The following is a 19,779-nucleotide window of genomic DNA, read 5'->3' on the forward strand; positions in this document are numbered from 1 at the left end:
CCGTTTGCTTGGGGATGGGAGACCGAAGTGAACCGCTGTTGAATGTTCAGCTCTTGGCACCAATTCTTGAACGTCTTGTCGGTGAACTGAGTCCCATTATCCGAGACGAGGATGCGGGGTATGCCAAATCGGCACACTATGTTCTTCCAGACGAAGTCCAATGCCTTTGAGCTCGTTATCGTAGCTAATGGCTCAGCCTCCATCCACTTCGTGAAGTAGTCCACGGCAACGATAAGGAATTTTATTTGCCGAGGAGCTTGAGGAAGTGGTCCCACTATGTCTATGCCCCATTGCATGAAAGGCCAAGGGCTTTGCATAGTGTATAGATCGGTCTGCGGCATCCTTGGGACATTTGCATGAATTTGGCACTTCGTACACTTCTTGACGAGCTGCACTGCCTCTTGTACCATGGTTGGCCAATAATATCCCCATCTCAGAACTTTTTTAGCTAAAGCTCTGGCTCCGATGTGGCTACCGCACGATCCTTCATGAACTTCTCTGAGGATGTAGTCCGTCTCTTCTGGTCCTACGCACCGCAATAACGGCTGGAGGTAAGACTTTCTAAAGAGGACTCCTTCGTGAAGTTCGTACCGAAGTGCTCGGCATGTGATCTTCCGAGCTTCTCTCTTATCCTCGGGCAATTGTCCTTGATCCAGATACTGCAAGATCGGCGTCATCCAGTTCGGCGAGCTGGTTACTGAATGTACCTCAGCTTCATCAATGCTTCGATGCATCAATTCCTCCATCTTTGAGCTTGGACATGCGGCTAACTTACTTAAAGTATCTGCTCGGCTGTTTTCTGCTCTGGGAATGCGGATTATCCGAAAATAAGAGAAACTTCGGCTAATGCTTTGCGCTTTGTCTAAATATTTTCTCATCCTCTCATCACGGGCTTCACTTGTACCCAACATGTGATTCACTATGACTTGTGAATCACAATGGATTTTGAGAGACTTGATACATAGACTTTGCGCTAGCTGGAGTCCGGCAAGGAGGGCTTCGTATTCGGCTTCGTTATTAGTGGTTGGGAATGAGAACCGAAGTGAATAGGTTACCTCGTGTCCATCGGGAGCGATAAGCAGAATACCAGCTCCACTTCCCGTTTTATTCGAAGCTCCATCTACGAATCCGCTCCAGCAGTCCGGCGGCTCCTCTTCGGATTCCAAGGGCTGTGCTAGTTCGGCATTGGCAGAATTTTTCTGTTCGGCAATGACAGGGATTGCTTGATCGAACTTGGCCTCTGCAAGAAAATCTGCCAAGGCTTGTCCCTTGATGGCTTTCCGAGGTAGGTACTCGATTGAGTGTTCTCCCAGCTCTATGGCCCATTTGGCGATTCTGCCTGATGCTTCTGGCTTGGTCAAAATTTGCCGAAGAGGCAGATCGGTTAAGACGCATACCTTGTGAGCATAGAAGTATGGCCGCAGTCTCCTTGCTGCATTTACTAACGCCAGAGCAATTTTTTCCAGAGGTTGATACCTTGTTTCTGGACCTCTTAATGCTCGGCTTGTAAAGTAGATGGGAAACTGCTTTAGGCCTTCTTCTCGTACAAGCACCGCGCTAATGGTTTGATCGGATGCCGCTAAGTATAAGAAAATCACTTCGGCATCTGTTGGAGCAGAGAGAATTGGAAGCTCGGCTAAATAACTTTTGAGCTCGTCAAAAGCCTTTTTCTGCTCGGCTCCCCACTCAAACTTTGGTGCCTTTTTTAACACTTTGAAGAACGGCAGTTGCTTTTCGGCTGCTTGGGAAAGGAATCTATTCAATGCGGCTAGACATCCAGTTAGTCTTTGCACATCGTGTATGGACTTCGGCATCGCCATGTTCTGAATAACCTGAACTTTTGAGGGATTTGCCTTGAGTCCGTCCTTTGAAACCCAACAACCCAGAAATTTTCCCGAATCTACCAAAAAGGTACATTTTTGGGGGTTGAGTTTGAGGTTGGCTTTTCGGAGCACGTCGAGAGTGGATTTGAGGTTGTCTTCGTACTCCGAAGTGCTTTTGCTTTTGACAACTATGTCGTCGACATACACTTCAACCTGTTTTCCGATTAGGTGCCGAAAAAGCTTGTCTACCATCCTTTGATAAGTGGCTCCGGCATTCTTTAAACCGAATGGCATCTTTTTATAAGCGAAAATGCCGAAATCGGTAATGAAAGCTGTTTTCGGAGCGTCACTCTCATCCATCAACACTTGGTGATATCCTTTGTATAAATCAAGAAAACAGAAAATTTCGAAGCCGATCAAAGCTTCTACTTTTTTATCTATATTCGGAAGGGGATAGCAATCTTTAGGACAGTGCTTGTTTAGATCGGTAAAATCTATGCACATCCGCCATCCTCCTCCTTTTTTCTTGATCATCACAGGATTGGCCACCCAAGAAGGATATTTCACCTCGAATAGTACATCCGCTTTTAGTAATTGGCGGACTTCGTCATGGATGACTTGGCTTCTTTCTGCCGCAAAGAGTCTTTGCTTCTGTTTTACCGGCCGGATTGAAGGATCAATATTTAACCGATGAGTGATTACCTCGGGGGGCACTCCGGTCATGTCCAACGAAGACCATGCAAAGACATCTTTGTACTCCTTGAGGAGCTGAATGGTCTTTTCCCGGAGTAGAGGCGTTCCTGTGAAGCCGATCTTGACCGTTCTGGATGGATCATCTTCGTATAACTGAACGGTCATTGAGTTCGGCTCTGAAGTGACTTCGGTCATCTCGCTTGCCTCTGACTCCGGTTGCTGTGATTGCTATGCTTGATGGTGCCGAACTGATTGCTCGGCACTTTTAAGCGCAATCTGCAGACATTCTTTTGCTCTCTTTTGATCACCTCGGATGACCGCTATCCCACCTTTAGTGGGGATCTTGATGGTGAGGTGATAAGTAGAGCAAACGGCCCGAACTGTGTTGAGCCAGTCTCTCCCCAGGATGATGTTGTACGGGGACCGAGCTTTCACCACAAAGAACTCGATCATCGTATTGGAGCTTGTAGGCGCTTTTCCCACCGTGATCGGAAGGCTGATAATACCTTCAGGGCGGGTGTCCTCCTGGGCGAAACTTTTCAGAGGAAGTGGAGCCGGACTGAGCCGGGCTGGATCCACTTCCATTTTATCGAAACATTCTTTAAAAAGAATGCTGACTGACGCTCCTGTATCCACAAATACTCTGTGGATCAGTTTGTTTGCCACTCCGGCTTGAATGACAATAGCGTCTTGGTGAGGAGAGATGGCTGGGACGGGATCGGCATCTGAAAATGTAATCACTTCGTCTTTCTTCAGCCTTTTATGTGTTGGCTCCTCTTGATTGGAACCTCTGCGTTCTGCTTTTAGGGACGACTTAGTCTTCCCGGCAGGGAGAGCATCAATAGTCTGGATTACTCCATCATATTGCGGCTCGTCGTCGTCTTCGGGATCCTCATGCCTTTTCGGATCCTGAGGATTGCAGTTCGCACCTCTCTGCCTTTTGTTCTTTTTCGGCTGCTTGCTTTGGTATTTTTTTAACGTTCCTGTTTTCACAAGAACATCAATACCTGCAGCCAAATTTCGGCACTCCTCGGTATCGTGACCGTGGGCTTGATGGAAGGAGCAATATTGATCCTGAGGTCGCCGCGCGGCTGATTTCGTCATCCGCTTTGGTTTTTCGAACATATCGGAATGTAGTTCGAAAATTTCCGTTCTTGACTTGTTTAATGGTACGAACTGAGCGGGCGGCTTCTCAGGATTGAGACGTGGCCCCAATCTGCCTTGTACCGGTGCCCTTTGAATTCTTTCAAAAGGAGTTCGGCGAGGAAGCACCTGGCCGCTTTGATCGGGCTTCTTTTTCTCTTCTCGGGATGAGCTGTCTAAAGACCGTTTTCGACGGTCTGCCTCATCCGCACGGGAAAACTGGTCCGCAATGTCCCACATTTCTTGAGCTGTTTGCGGACCGCACTCCACGAGCTTTCTGTAGAGAGCTCCGGGCAGGATTCCATTTTGGAATGCCGAAATGACAAGTAGATCATTGAGATTATCTACTTGTAGGCATTCCTTATGGAATCTCGTCAGGAAGTCGCTGATCTTTTCGTCGCGACCTTGACGTATAGAAAGCAGCTGAGCCGAAGTAATTCGGGCTTCCGCTTTCTGAAAGAACCTCCTATGGAAAGCATCCATTAGATCTCGGTAGGATCTAATGCTGCCTTGAGGAAGGCTGTCGAACCACCTTCTGGCGTTCCCGATGAGCAGCTCGGGGAACAGCTTGCACATATGGACCTCATTGAGACCCTGGTTCGCCATATTATATTGATAGCATCCCAAGAAGTCATGAGGATCCACTAGCCCGTCATAAGTCATTGACGGTGTCCGGTAGTTCCGCGGCAAAGGAGTTCGGGTGATATCGTCCGAGAACGGAGTCTTTAATGCTCCGTACATGGCGAACCCGATATTTCTTCGGTACGGAGGAGATGGAGTTCTCCTGTGGTTCCGGTACCGAGGAGGAACAGGAACATGTCGGGGTTGAGGATTCTTTCTCCTGGAAGACACGTCACTACTGCGGTAGTGACTTTCATGTCTGGATGAGGAGGGAGAATCCGCCGTTGTCTTCTCCGGCTGTTGGCTCCTCTGCAGGAAGGTTAAGAACTCCTCCTGCTTCTCGGCCAAGAACAGCTTGACAGCTTCATTTAAATCGGGCTGCTGGGAAGACTCGGTGCGATCTCTCCTGGAGGGGCTTGTTCCTTCTTCGTGAGAACTGGAGACAGATTTCTCACGAGGCTGCTTTCCAGGCCTATGGGCTGCTGGATTAGCTTCCTCATGGTTATCACGGACGGAGGCACGGGTGTTATGTGATCTGGTATGCATTTTTTTTTTTTAGTGGTGGAAAAAGGATCAAAAATTCGCTTTATCACAGATTTGGTTCTCTGGTTTCCCACAGACGGCGCCAGTGATGAATCCGCGAATTTTTGATGGTGATGAATGCAGGAAGATGCAGATCACGACACAGAGATTTTACGTGGTTCGATTTACTGAGGTAAATCTACGTCCACGGGAAGAAATGAGGGCAGAGTTGTATTGCTTGATCTGTTTTCTTACAGCTTACAATACAGACTTGCTATTTTGTATTTGATCTCTAGAAAGCGAGAGAGTCTAACCCTATCTATCTGATCTAGGTTCTATTTATACACTGAACCAAGATCGTGGCATGCAGCACCATTTACTAGGTAGTGGATGTCGTGGAGATCGTGGCGATCTTGCATGGGTCCACTATCCTGCATGAGTTAATGACTGCTTGACACCACTAAATAGATCGTGGGTGTAGTGGAGGTGGAAATCCTGCATGAGTCCACTATCTCCTAGTTCGGTCGAATACTGAGACCGAACTGCTGAATTATTGCCGAGCAGCTTTTGCCGATCTGAGAGTAGAGCTTGATGCCGACCTGAGAGCAGAGTTTGATTGGTTGGCTTTTACCGAGCTGTAGGCTGGGGCCGAACTCTTTGGTCGTGCCGAACTGAACTCTGATACTCTTTAGTCATGCCGAACTGATACTCTTTCTTGGGCTTTAGGCTGATGGGCTTTACTGCTGTTGGGCTTGTTTAGTACGTACTCCATCAATGATTATGATTATGATTATGATTATGATTTAATAAATTCAGAACATCGACTGCAAAAGGTTGAAAAAAAGTTTAACGCAACTTGATTACTTGAAGCACCGCCGAAAGCCTAATCATGTTATATGGGACTACTCAACATAGTGAGGACAAAAATGAATTCTACATATATTTTTCTTAAATAAATTATAAAATTTTTAATCCTTCTAAAATTGAAAAAATAAACGTGAATAGAAATAATGTTAATTTTGATATGCATACCAAAATGAAATAAATAAGAGACTTTTTTAATGTTTTAATCGATCGTATACTTCATCTTTTAAACTTATCAATTCAATATATCGCTAAAAAATCAATTACAGCAATTGCTTTAAAAAAATAAATTGTAGGCGTTGATATAATCAAGAGAATGATATAATTAACAACTTTTAAGTTCCTCAAATGAAATATTGGATATCGATTTATTTTAAGGGTTGTGATAAAATTAACAAAACCGAAAATTCATTGTTCTAAAATAATAGTGCCCAACACAATAGATATAAAATAAGAAAATTATTGTCCATTTCTTTTTGAAGTAGACTCGACCCCACCCGACCCGATTCAATCTTGAAAACCGTTACTAATAAACGTAGGAGTACATGATTTTGGTCGTAATAAATAATTATGGATTTTATGGGAATGTTCAATAATTTGAAGGAGTAGTATTTATTTTGGAAACATCCCAAGTAAAGTAAGTTGGGCTTTTTTTTCTACATTTAACTAACTAAACATAATTTTTTCAAATTTTGTGTCGAAAAAAAACACCAAGCACAGAAGTAACAGTATTTATATAGGATTATTCACAAAGTCTAAATCATATTTTTCAAAGTTTATCTGATATACTATTTCGTTGCTGTCAGCAGAGAGCAACAGCATACACTTCGTCCAATTATACGACGTCGACATCTGCGGTATAAAATTCTGCCCACATATGAATAAGTTGTCATTGTTGATTTCCTAAATCAATAAATTGAATATATTCTGTATCTGTCATTGTGACATCGACATTAAATCTTTTGGGTCCACATTACTATTTTTGGCATACATTAAACTCTTCTTAGAACTGTATATATCTAGCTGTATCCACGAGCTACTTATTTTGTAATGAGGGTGTCTGATTTGTAGCTTGAGTATTAAATTTTTTTTAGTTTGTAATGAGGGTGTCTTATTTGTAGCTTGAGTATTAAATTTTTTTAAGAAAAGTAGGTGAAAAATAATACTCCCTTCGTTTTCAAAAATTTTTAAGAAAAGTAGGTGAAAAATAGTACTCCCTTCGTTTTCAAAATTTTTTTAAGAAAAGTAGATGAAAAATAGTACTTATTATCCCTTCGTTTTCAAAATATTTTTTAAGAAAAGTAGATGAAAAATAGTACTCTCTTCGTTTTGCAGTGATAGAGGCGTTTCTTTTCAAAATGCAATTTAATAAAAATTTTGTTAACTGGATTAAGTAAAGGAGGAACATAGTAAAAAATGAAAAAGATAGAGAGATAAAGAAAGAATAAAGTAAAAGCGAGTAAAGTAAGAGAAAAGAAATGTGACTTTTACTAAAAATGAAAAGGACCCCACTACTTTGGAACGTATCAAAATGGCAAAATGGCTCTACTACTATAGAACAGAAAGAGTATATATGAATCACACTTGTATATATATATATATATATATATATATATTAATTTAAAATAAAATATGAATGGCATGTAAATATTATATTATTTATAATAGAAGTAAACCAGAAACATATACAAGGGAGTATTTAGTTGAATTACATATGCATGCATACTTGAGATATCTAACTAGGTGCATTACGGAATACCCATTTCCCCAAAAAAACACAGGTTATACATACATACTAATAATATTCATGACTTCATCCTTCATCTTGACAATTTCACAATTCCAATTGGCAATTTCCATTTAGTCAACACACAGCTAATCTTCATTTTCGTTTGCATGCTTAAGAAATGTCATGACCCTAAAAGATTTAGTTAAATATGAGATTTTTTTTATAGTCTATTAATTTTATTACTCCATAAAATATGAATAGAATGATTTAATAAAATGTAAAGCTTAATTGTGGAGTTAGTATTTACTAACCTATCAAAATTAGTAAATAGAACTTTTATTGCCAGATGTTGATAGTAGTATTTCCTATGCATTGATTCACACAATATTAGTAGTACTATGTACTCCTATATTGTTTATTTGAGGAATGTAATGAAAAAAAGTCAAATGGCTGCGAACATTTGTCGTGGGTCCATCCGTTAAGAACAAAAACCAATCAAAATATGATTTGCATGAAAGAAAAAAACAAGAAAATTCTAGAGCTTGAATTTATTTTATGTCCTCCTCCAACAAACATTAAGAAAAGAGGTACTCCATCTAAGTAGGTAGGGGGTGGAAACTGAATACATATACATATACGTATACGTATATATGCATATGATCGATGGATGGTACAACCGGGCATGGCGGAGTAGAGCGGCCCGGAAACATCACCAGTGACTTCTGCTATGTCGATGCGGCTGTGCATTCTGCCGGCCTCTGGGGCTCCGCCGGAAACAGACCCTTCCTTGGCTTTGCTCTGCCCCGCCTACAGCTTCAGCTCGCCATCATTTTTCTCGTCACCCAGTCTCTTCACCTTTTGCTCCGTCGCTTCCATTTGCCCCGCCTCATCTCCGAGATCCTCGTCTCTCTCTCATCCCTCTCCTCTCTTTTCTTTTCTTTTCTTTGTTAACGGTGTCGTTTTGAATATCATGGAAACACATTGTTTTCTACACGGAACACACAATTGAAATAAATTACTAAAACTTCACAACTTGTGATTGAAAAAGCACACCATTTATTTGTTTGTTTCCACGTCCACAAACCATTATGCGTGATATATATGACTAAATTGATTAATAGTTTAACCTAATGATTGATTGATGTGATCAGGCTGGAATCATACTTGGGCCAACCATTCTAGGACGATATGCATATGTAGACGAAGCATTATTCCCCCAAGAAGGAGATGTCTACTTAGACTTACTCTCCAAAATCGGCTACATCTTCTTCATCTTCCTCAGCGGCGTCAAGATGGATCCCCTAACCGTGCTCCGGACCGGCATCAAGGCGTGGACCATCGGAGTCCTCGCCGTCACCCTCCCCCTCGGCGGATCCCTAATCATGACCGTCCTCCAACAAACCGAAATCCACAAGTACCGAGTCCCTGCCTACAAAGCCATCATCTCCATCCAAAACCTCTTCCCCTTCCCCGTCATCGCTTCCATGCTCGTCGACCTCAAGATCATGAACACCGAGCTAGGCCGGCTCGCCCTGGCCTCCGCCCTAATCAGTGACATGGTAAGCAACCTCTCCTCCACTCTCATCACCTATGGCCGGGTCGGGATCATGAGCTTTGCGGATGTCATCATGATCCACTCCACCTTCATGACAATGTGCTTGATCCTCTTCATCTTGTGCGTTGGCCGCCCGCTGAGCCTCTGGATCATCCAGAACACGCCTGAGGGGAAGCCAGTTACTCGCTTTCATGTGGTGATCATGGCTTTCTTGGTGTTTGTGGTGGTCTTGCTTACTGATAACGTTGGGTTGAACTATCAGTACGGCCCGTTTTTGCTAGGGTTGGCTGTGCCTGATGGGCCGCCCCTAGGGGCGACCCTGGTGAACAGGCTGGAAACCCTAGTGTCGGGATTGTTGGCGCCGTTGTTGGTTACTTTTTGCGGGATGAATGTGAATTTGGTTGAGCTTTTTGATCTGGAGTTTGTTGGGATGGTTTGGGTGATAGTGGGATTGTGTTTGGGGATGAAGCTGTTGTCTGTGTTCGTGCCGGCGGTGGTTTGTAAAGTGCCGGCGAAAGATGCGGTGGCGCTTTCCTTCATCATGAGTACTCAGGGGGTTGTGCAGATGGCTTTTTACTACTACAATTATGTTAATCAGGTGCTGTTTTATCTCTCATTAAGTAGGAACAATAATAGCAATGTCCATGTATGTTATTGTTATGGGCAAGTCATAAAACTTCAAATAATTTCTCATTGACTATATATTTTTTGGTTGTGGTGAAGTATAGACGTATGATCGAGAGACATTCTCGATGCTTACCACATCAGTACTAATACAAGTGGCGGCATCAAGCTTAATCGTGAAATCATTATACGACTACTCAAGAATGTACACCGGCTACCAGAAGAGAGACATCCAACACACCTCCATCAACTCAGAGCTCCGCATGCTGGTGTGCACCCACCGCGTGGACGACGCCTTGGCCGTGCAGAAAGTTCTAGATGCTTCGTACCCCAGCAGGGAAAGCCCCATGGCGGTGTACGCCCTTCATCTTGTGGAGCTCGCGGGGCGGGCCCACCCCCAGCTGATCGACCACCAGCTCCGCCAGAAGTCCACCGGCGAAGGTCGCACCCAGAAACTGATCGACATCCTCACCTCCTTCGAGCAGCAGTACGCCGGCGCCGTCACCGTCCAGCAGTTCACCGCCATGTCCCTCACCAAGTTCATGCACCACGACATCTGCACGGTGGCCTTCAACAAGCTCGCCTCCATGATCATCCTCCCGTTCCACCGGAAGTGGAACCAGCAAGGGAAGGTCAAGATCTGAACTACTCTTTACATTAATATGAAATACTATTGTTATATTTATTTTTGTTTCATTTGGAAATAGGTGATACATGACTCAGGCAGCTTGAGGTCAATCAACTGCGAGGTCTTGGAGCTGGCGCCGTGCTCGGTGGCGATCCTGATCGACCGCCACAAGGTGAGGCGGAGGGCCACGGCGCCGGGGGGATACGCAGTGGGGGTGGCGTTCTTCGGTGGGGCGGACGACAGGGAGGCGCTGGCGTACGCGAGGCGTATGGCGCGGTCGCCGGAAGTGAGCCTGACGGTGGTGAGGATGGTGCCGTGGGACATATACGCGGGGGACAGCCAGTGGGATGCGGTGCTGGATGCGGAGATATTGAAGGATACGAGGATGCAGACGCAGGATGATATAATGTACAAGGAGGAGAGGGTGAAGGACGGGGCGGAGACGGCGCTGCTCATACATGCCATGGAGGAGGCGTTTGATTTGATCATGGTGGGCCGGAGGCATAAGGAGGATACGCCGCAGTTGATGGGGCTCAGTGAGTGGAATGACTTGCCGGAGCTTGGTCCCGTCGGGGATATGCTCGCCGCACCGGATCTTACCCTTCCTCTCTCCATTTTGGTGGTGCAACACCAGAATATTAAGTCTATTTGAGTAGGATATTTACATGTTGTAAATTAATGTAGTAGTGACTATATTGTAATTAACATAACTTAATTTGTTGTCACATAAATTATTGTATGCTAGCTCACATGATTTTAATAGAAATGGATGTTATTCGGGTCAACCTACTTGATTTCGGCCAACCTATTCCGATTATCATGCTTATTTGATTCTAAGCTATTCGGATGGAAAATTTTGAATTGTAAATTCTTGATTAACAATAAAATTTCAGGATACTCAGATAAAAAATTTTCATTTAGTATTCATTTGCAAAGATTTACGTAGGCGATCGATGCATAATTAGTCAGCTGGTAAATTCTTAGATGAATTATAATTAAAATGTTGTGGATTTTTTTTCCTGATTTAATCCATCTAAAAATCCGGGAAGTGTTTCTCAAGTTCGTAAAGACGTGCATGCCATCTAAAAAGAGAGATGAATTTTGTTTTTTAAGCAAAGGATATTTGAAATGTAAATGGAATATTACACATGCGCCAACTGCCTACATTTGACTGAATAACAAAAAAAATCTATTCGTAATGATTTAATAAAATTTAAGGTGTAAGTCAATGTTTAGAAACCGGACTGGAGAGTGAACCATAAAAACTATTCAGTTCACGGTTCTGGTTTACAGTAGCCAAAATAATTAAATACCAGTATATTAAAATATAGGAAAATACATTATAAAATAAGGATTAATTTATAAATAAGCTCAAATTAAATAAAAAATGGTACGGGCAGCCCGAGGTCAAGTTCCTCAACGACGCCGTGCCGCCGCACGATCACTTCGTAGATCGCGTCGCCACCGCCGACGTCACCTCCCCCGACGGCCTCAAGCTCCGCATATACCTACCCGAGAGGCACGAAACCGACCCGGAGGAGCTCCCCGTGCTCCTCCACTTCCACGGCGGATGCATCACCTCCGCCAATTGGCACGTCTACTACGCCGCCTATGTTGAGTTTATTAAACTCAATTACTTCAAGATTAAGAAAAAGTGATGAAGTAGGTGCATCACCTAGTTATTATACGTGGATGATTTTTGTTTCCTCATGGCTACATGAAAGCCACGTACCATATTGATAATTAGGTGGTGTAGGTAGTGGATTACATTTGTTTTCTTCCTAATTAAGCTATGATGATGTGTATTGTAGCTAGCTAGTTTTGAATCTTTATAAATAGGGATAGTAGTAGTTTAATGTAATCAATAAAGAGAAAAGGAAGTGGTGAATTGAGAGAAAGAGCCGTAGCTCATAGATAAACAGTGAGAGTTTGTAGTGCTGAAGCACATCCTTTTGTTTTTGTATTTTGTAATCCTTTTGTGAGAAGCTTATTAATACTTATCCTCCATATTTCATCCTTGTTGAGTGCTCCTATATTTTGTGTGTCAAATATCCAACAAATCTGGTATCTAGAGCCACTCGATCCTACCTATGGCGGCAACGTTGAATATGGTTCAACCCCAGATTCCCAAATTAGAAAAACACAATTATGGGAATTGGAGTATTCAGATGCGAGTCTTGTTGCAATCACAAGAGTTGTGGGATATTGTTCAAGACGGCTACACCGAACCTGTCTCCCAAGAAGCCGAAGATGCCTTGACAAACAACCAGAAGAACGCCCTCAAAGATGCAAGGAAACGAGACAAGAAGGCATTGTTCAATATCTATCAAGGTATTGATGAAACCACGTTCGAGAAAGTAAGTGCAGCCACCACGTCTAAACAAGCCTGGGAGATTTTGAAGAATTCTTTCACTGGTATTGATAAGGCGATACGAGTTCGACTGCAGATCCTACGTGGCGAGTTCGAAAGTTTGACCATGTCTGAAACGGAGAGCATTTCAGACTATTTCGCAAGAACATTAGTTATTGTGAATCAAATGAAACGGCAAGGAGAGATAATTGAAGATGTTCGTGTCATTGAGAAAATTCTTCGTTCCTTGACGTCGAAATTTGAGCACGTCGTTGCGGCTATCGAAGAATCAAAAGATCTCAGCATTATGTCTATCGACCAGCTGCAGAGCAGTTTGGAAGTCCATGAGCAACGCATGAAGAAAAAGACAACTCCGTCACTTGAGCATATGCTACAAGCAAAGATGTCGATACAAGAAGACAAGAAGTTTGAGCCTGGGACATCACTCGGTGGATACAACCGAGGTCGAGGTCGAGGTCGAGGCTATCGTGGCCGAGGAAGACGCAGCCAGAATTACCAAAATCAAGGAGGACGAGGCCAGAATTATCAAAACGATGGAGGACGTCAAAATTCCACCTATCGAGGCAGAGGTCGAAATTCTTATAGACAACGAGGACGAGGAAGGGGACAATACAGAGGCGGTTATTATCAAACCTATAATCAACCAGGGTTTGATAAAGCAAATGTCGAGTGCTATACTTGTCACGAATTCGGGCATTACAGCTATGAATGTCCAACAGCCGGAAATACCAGGTCCAACCAACAAGTCCATTATGCCGATGGAGGAGACAATAATGAGCAGGTAATTTCAACCTCTTTTTTTTCTCATAAAGGACTTGAGGGTGATCAGTGCAGCACGTGGTACTTGGATACTGGAGCTAGTAACCACATGTGTGGGAACAAGAAACTCTTCGTGGAGCTAAATGAGATATCTTATGGGGAAGTTACTTTTGGAGATTCCTCCAAAGTAGCGGTGCAAGGAAAAGGTAATATCTTGATTAAGTTGAAGAATGGAAATCATGGTTTTATATATGACGTCTATTATGTGCCTGCCATGAAGAGCAATATTTTGAGTCTTGGTCAATTGCTGGAGAAAGGATTTGATGTTAATATCAAGAATTCTTATCTGTCTATCAATGATGCTCGAGGTAGTTTGGTTGCCTGTGTGAAGATGTCCAAAAATAGATTATTTGCATTGAACATGAAACATGATATGTTGAAGTGCATGAATACTATTGTTAAAGATGAATCGTGGTTATGGCATTTGCGTCTTGGACATCTGAATTTTGGTGGTTTGAAGCTTTTGTCTTCAAAGAATATGGTGAAAGGCTTGCCGCATATTGATCATCCTGAAGAAGTTTGTGAAGGATGCGTACTGGGAAAACATCACAGGCCAAGTTTCTCAAAAGAAATGAGATGGAGAGCATCACGCCCATTGGAGATCATTCATACAGATGTTTGTGGTCCTCTGAAGCCTATTTCTACTGGAGGTAATCAATACTTTCTAACTTTCATTGATGATTATTCCAGAAAGACTTGGGTGTATTTCTTGAAAAGGAAATCTGAGGTGTTTGATATTTTCAAAGAATTCAAAATTCTTGTTGAAAGGCAGAGTGGGAACTATATTAAAGTTCTTAGATCCGACCAAGGAGGCGAGTTCACATCCGATCTGTTCGAAAAGTTTTGCAAGGATCATGGAATCGTTCACCAACTTACACCTGCATATACTCCTCAATTGAATGGCGTTGCTGAAAGGAAGAACCGAACAATTCTTGATATGGCGAGGAGTATGATCAAAGGGAAGGACTTACCTCGAGAATTCTGGGCTGAAGCTGTCGCAACAGCAGTATATCTCCTGAACCGATGTCCCACCAAAAGTGTTCGCAACATGACGCCCGAAGAAGCATGGAGCTCGTTCAAGCCCAGTGTTGCGCACCTGAGAGTTTTTGGCTGCATTGCCTCTGCCAAAATCCCCGAAGCTCGAAGAATCAAGCTTGATGATAAAGGCGAAAAGTGTATCTTCGTGGGATATGGAGATCGAGTAATGGGTTACAAATTGTATAACCCACTCACAAAGAAGGTGATCATAAGCCGCGATGTGGTGTTTGAAGAAGCTCAAACATGGAGCTGGGAGGATAAAAAAGTTGCAAGCTCGTCAGAAATTGTACATGATCAGCAAGAAGATGCACGTGAAGTTGAAGAACCTGATTCACCAACATCATCTCAAGGTCCAGTCGGAAGGCCAAGAAGGATGCGCAATCTGAACGATATATATGAAGCTACCGAAGAAGTTGATGAAGCTGTGGAGGAAAATGTGAATCTTATTTGTTTTTATATGGATGCTGATCCTATTGCTTATACAGATGCTGCACAAGAAATGAAATGGAGGATTGCAATGGATGAAGAAATCAATGCGATTGAGAAAAATGATACTTGGTCATTGACAACACTGCCAGAAGGCCGAAAAGCAATTGGTGTGAAATGGGTGTTCAAAACAAAGAAAAATGCCAATGGTGAAGTGCAAAGGTACAAAGCGAGGTTAGTGGCGAAAGGATACAAGCAGAAGGCCGGAATTGATTATAGTGAAGTCTTCGCTCCTGTTGCTCGTCTTGAGACGATCAGATTATTTATCTCGCTGGCAGCCCAACACAATTGGAAGATTTATCAGCTCGATGTGAAGTCGGCTTTTCTAAATGGTTTTCTTGAAGAAGAAATTTATGTGGAGCAACCTGAAGGTTATGTGAAACGAGGAGCTGAGAATAAAGTTTACAGATTGAAGAAAGCTTTGTACGGGCTCAAGCAAGCACCTCGTGCATGGAATTCCAGAATTAATGAGTATTTTCTGAAGAATGGTTTCGTGAAGTGTCCCTATGAACATGCTCTATACTTGAAGAAAGATGCTAAAGGTAACATGTTATTCGTTTGCCTATATGTCGATGATCTTATTTTTACTGGAAATTGTGAAACAATGTTTCATACCTTCAAGAAGAGCATGATCAAGGAGTTCGAGATGACGGACATTGGTTTGATGGCACATTTTCTGGGAATTGAGGTAGTACAAAATGAAGATGGGATATTTATCTCTCAAAGCTCTTTTGCAAAACAAATCTTGGAGAAATTCAAAATGGAGTCCTGCAATCCTGTTAACACTCCCGTGGCGATCAGTCAAGAATTAAGGAAGCATGATGGTGAAGCTGAGGTGGATCCAACTTACTTCAAAAGCCTCGTTGGAAGTTTACGATATCTAACGTGCACTAGGCCCGATATTCTCTATGGAGTTGGATTAATCAGCAGATACATGGAAACGTCGTCACAATCTCATTTGAATGCAGCTAAGAGGATTTTGCGCTATATTAAAGGTACACTGAATGAAGGTATATTTTATCCCTTTAATCAAGAAGTTAAGCTCATTGGTTATTCGGATAGCGATTGGGGAAGAGACTTGGATGAAAGAAAGAGCACTACCGGCTACTGTTTTTATATTGGAGATGCTGTCTTTACTTGGTCGTCAAAGAAGCAAGCTATAGTGACACTCTCAACTTGTGAAGCTGAGTATGTTGCAGCAAGTTCAACGGTGTGCCATTGCATTTGGTTGAGAAATTTATTAACTTTTCTGGGATTCGCGCAACAAGGCCCGACAGAGATACGTGTTGATAATAAGTCTGCAATAGCACTTGCAAAAAATCCAGTGTTCCACGGAAGAAGTAAACATATTGATACTCGTTATCATTTTATTCGGGAACACGTGAACCAAAATGATGTGGAGCTAGTGTACTGCAAGTCACAAGATCAAATTGCTGACATTTTTACGAAGCCACTAAAACAGGATATCTTTAGAAGATTGAAATTTATGCTTGGCATGAAAACCTTGAAGAATTGAGTTTAAGGGAGGATGTTGAGTTTATTAAACTCAATTACTTCAAGATTAAGAAAAAGTGATGAAGTAGGTGCATCACCTAGTTATTATACGTGGATGATTTTTGTTTCCTCATGGCTACATGAAAGCCACGTACCATATTGATAATTAGGTGGTGTAGGTAGTGGATTACATTTGTTTTCTTCCTAATTAAGCTATGATGATGTGTATTGTAGCTAGCTAGTTTTGAATCTTTATAAATAGGGATAGTAGTAGTTTAATGTAATCAATAAAGAGAAAAGGAAGTGGTGAATTGAGAGAAAGAGCCGTAGCTCATAGATAAACAGTGAGAGTTTGTAGTGCTGAAGCACATCCTTTTGTTTTTGTATTTTGTAATCCTTTTGTGAGAAGCTTATTAATACTTATCCTCCATATTTCATCCTTGTTGAGTGCTCCTATATTTTGTGTGTCAAATATCCAACAGCCTACACCCGCCTAGCCCGCGCCATCGTCGTGTCGCCCTACCTCCGCCTCGCCCCGCGCACCACCTCCCCGCCGCCGTCGACGACACCCTCGCCGCGCGTGTTCCTCATCGGAGACAGCTCCGGCGGGAATGTTGTCCACCAGGTGGCGGGGCGATCCCGGTGCACACGGGGTTCTGCCGGGCGGGGCGGAGCAGGTCGGAGGTGGAGAATTAGGAGACGCCTTTTTTGACGGTGGAGATGATTGATGGGCTGCCGGAGGGGGCGCCGCCGCTGGAGATGGGGGAGCTGCCGCCGTACTTGTACTGCTTGGCGGAGCAGGATCTGATGTGGGACACGCAGATGGAGTTTTACGAGGAGATGAAGAGGGCGGGGAAGGAGGTGGAGCTGTTGGTGAGCAGAGGCGTCGGCCATTGCTTCTACCTTAACAAGATTGCGGTTGACATGGATCCCTTCACTGCTGCTCTGGCGCAGGAATTGATTCAACGGATTAAACAATTTATTCACCACCATTCGGTTTGATTCCGCCTCGTGGTTTGTTTTTTTAATTACCGGAATTTGAACACAATAACTATCGCAAATGTGTCCTAATTTCAGATTCAGATGTAATGATAATTGAGTCATCTTTGTTTCTCCTTCTTGCTCTTGATGTGTGTTGCTATGTTTTGTGTGGGAGTAACACTTTTGCGTTATCAATTTGCATGGTTTTTTTAAAAGATAAATGTACATAAATTGAATATATACATAATGTCTTTAAATTTTTAAATTTAATTGAATTTAATTAAAAAATAATTTTATTTTTTGTTGTATTATTATATATTACTTTCGTCCCACATTAAAAGTTTATATTTGACTCGTCACGGATTTTAAGAAATATAAAGAAAAGTGGGTTGAAAAAGTTAGTTGAGTAAGGAGTCCACTTTATATATTAATTTTACAATGAAATGTGTGTAGAACGAGTTAATGGAATGTGAGGTCTACTTACCATTTATAGTAAAAGTGAAAGTGGACACTTATTGTGGGACAGACTAAAATGACAAAAATGGACTCTTATTATAGGACGGAGATAGTAGCAATAAAAAAAAAGTGACATAGAAATTTTATACTCAAATTTGCATATCTTCTTTTCAGTTTCCACAAGTGTGTGACTTGCCCAATCAACGAAAAGACTATTTTCTTTTGTTTAATGAGAAAATACTCCCTCCGTTCACGAAAAATAGGACGCATTGTGAATGGCACGAGTTTTATATGGAATTGGTAAAGGAAGAAATAAGGGGAAAAAGTAAGAGAGGAGTAGTGTTAGTGAAATATGAGGTCCATATTATTAGTAAGAGAGAAGGGAAAAAAAGTAAGAGATAAATAGTGTTAGTGGAATGTGGGGTACATATTATTAATAAGAGAGAAGTGAAAAAAATAAGAGAGAAGTTGTTAAAAAATTTCTTTTTTAAATATGCTCTATTTTTCATGGACAATAAAAAATGATAAATATGCTCTATTTTTTATGGACAGGCAGAGTACTAATTTTGTCGCTAGATATGCAATTATTCTTAATTAATTTTATACAAACGAAGTCCATTGTGTACATTACTACATTGTCATTTCGATTAGTGCCGACTGAAGGCCGGAAGGTCTATGGGATGACTGAGCCTAAGGCGGCCCTTGATTGCGATGGGTGGCCCAGATAGCGGCCCATTTGTAACAGTGACCACTTATTATTGCTGATTTACCTGATATTGAATCCAGACAATAATCCAGACACATAGTAGCATGGAGTATAATTTTTTGCAGGATTGACTAGAAATTGAATAAATTAATGATTTGTTTGACAATTTGGCATAAGAGCATTAGCAATGGGGCGCCCTTAGGCGCGCCTTATGCACCGCCACGTCATCATTTTTATCCTCCTACTCTCCCACCTGCAGTGTGGCGCCCTAAGGCGCGCCCTATGCATTTTCTTTTATTTGAATATTTAAATAACTACAAAAATTGAGAAAAAACTTCATTTCATTTATAAAAATTAATACATTACAATACGAATTAAAAAATACGCAAACTCAGCGACGGCGGTTACGGGCCCACACTTCTTCAATCATGTCGTTCATGAGCTGAGCATGGTCTTGTTGGTTGCGCATTGAAGTCTGTCTAGATAGAACATCATTGAAGCCCGTCGGTAATCCTCTAGCGGGGGGCTCAGTCGCCGTGCTGGACGATCTAGATGCACCTTCATCATCGTTCCAGTCGGTGATGGTCCCACCTTCATGCTCGACTATCATGTTGTGCATGATTATGCACGCATACATGACATCGGCGATGACTTCCTTGAACCAGAGACGAGTCTGCCCTTTCACAATTGTCCACCGTGCTTGGAGCACACCAAATGCCCGCTCGACATCCTTTCGCGCCGCCTCCTGCTTTTGCGCAAATAAAACCCTCTTCTCACCAATTGGGCAGCTGATCGTCTTCCCAAAAACAGGCCACCGTGGGTATATGTCATCGGCCAAGTAGTACCCCATGTGGTATTGGCGCCTGTTGGAAGTGAACTCGATGGTCGGGCCGTTGCCATTGCATTGCTCGGTGAAGAGGGTGGATGAGTTGAGGACGTTAATGTCGTTGTTCGACCCGGCCACGCCGAAGTAAGCATGCCAGATCTAGAGCCGATGGTCAGCGACGGCTTCGAGGATCATCATCGGGTGGCTGCCCTTGTATCCACTAGTGAATTGGCCTCTCCACGCCGTCGTATAATTCTTCCACTCCCAGTGCATACAGTCGATGCTCCCTAGCATCCCAGGAAAGCCGTGCGCCGTCTCGTGCATCTTCATCAGGCCCTGGCAATCAACAGCAGTTGGCATGCGCAAATATGTGTCGCCGTAGGCCTCCACAACTCCCCTA

The 19,779-nt window shown here is 42.8% G+C and overlaps 1 protein-coding gene across 1 annotated transcript; it reads left to right on the plus strand.

Moving 5' to 3' along the window:
* Positions 1–7,886: 7,886 nt before the first annotated feature.
* On the plus strand, positions 7,887–10,975 carry LOC121770737 (cation/H(+) antiporter 3-like). The gene is made up of 4 exons (XM_042167507.1): positions 7,887–8,298; positions 8,547–9,548; positions 9,679–10,206; positions 10,282–10,975. Exons 1-4 carry the CDS (start codon positions 8,059–8,061, stop codon positions 10,852–10,854), a joined length of 2,343 nt encoding a protein of 780 aa, XP_042023441.1. The 5' UTR covers positions 7,887–8,058; the 3' UTR covers positions 10,855–10,975.
* Positions 10,976–19,779: the final 8,804 nt, after the last annotated feature.

The sequence above is a fragment of the Salvia splendens genome, chromosome 2 (genome assembly GCF_004379255.2).
Source record: "Salvia splendens isolate huo1 chromosome 2, SspV2, whole genome shotgun sequence".
Classification (NCBI taxonomy): Eukaryota; Viridiplantae; Streptophyta; class Magnoliopsida; order Lamiales; family Lamiaceae; genus Salvia; species Salvia splendens.

Excerpts from the sequence above, each read along its gene's own strand:
- LOC121770737 (XM_042167507.1), top strand. The coding sequence starts at position 8,059 with ATGGATGGTACAACCGGGCATGGCGGAGTAGAGCGGCCCGGAAACATC. Across the intron at positions 9,549-9,678 it reads ACTACAATTATGTTAATCAG|ACGTATGATCGAGAGACATT; the intron begins GTGCTGTTTTAT and ends GGTGAAGTATAG. Across the intron at positions 10,207-10,281 it reads AGTGGAACCAGCAAGGGAAG|GTGATACATGACTCAGGCAG; the intron begins GTCAAGATCTGA and ends ATTTGGAAATAG.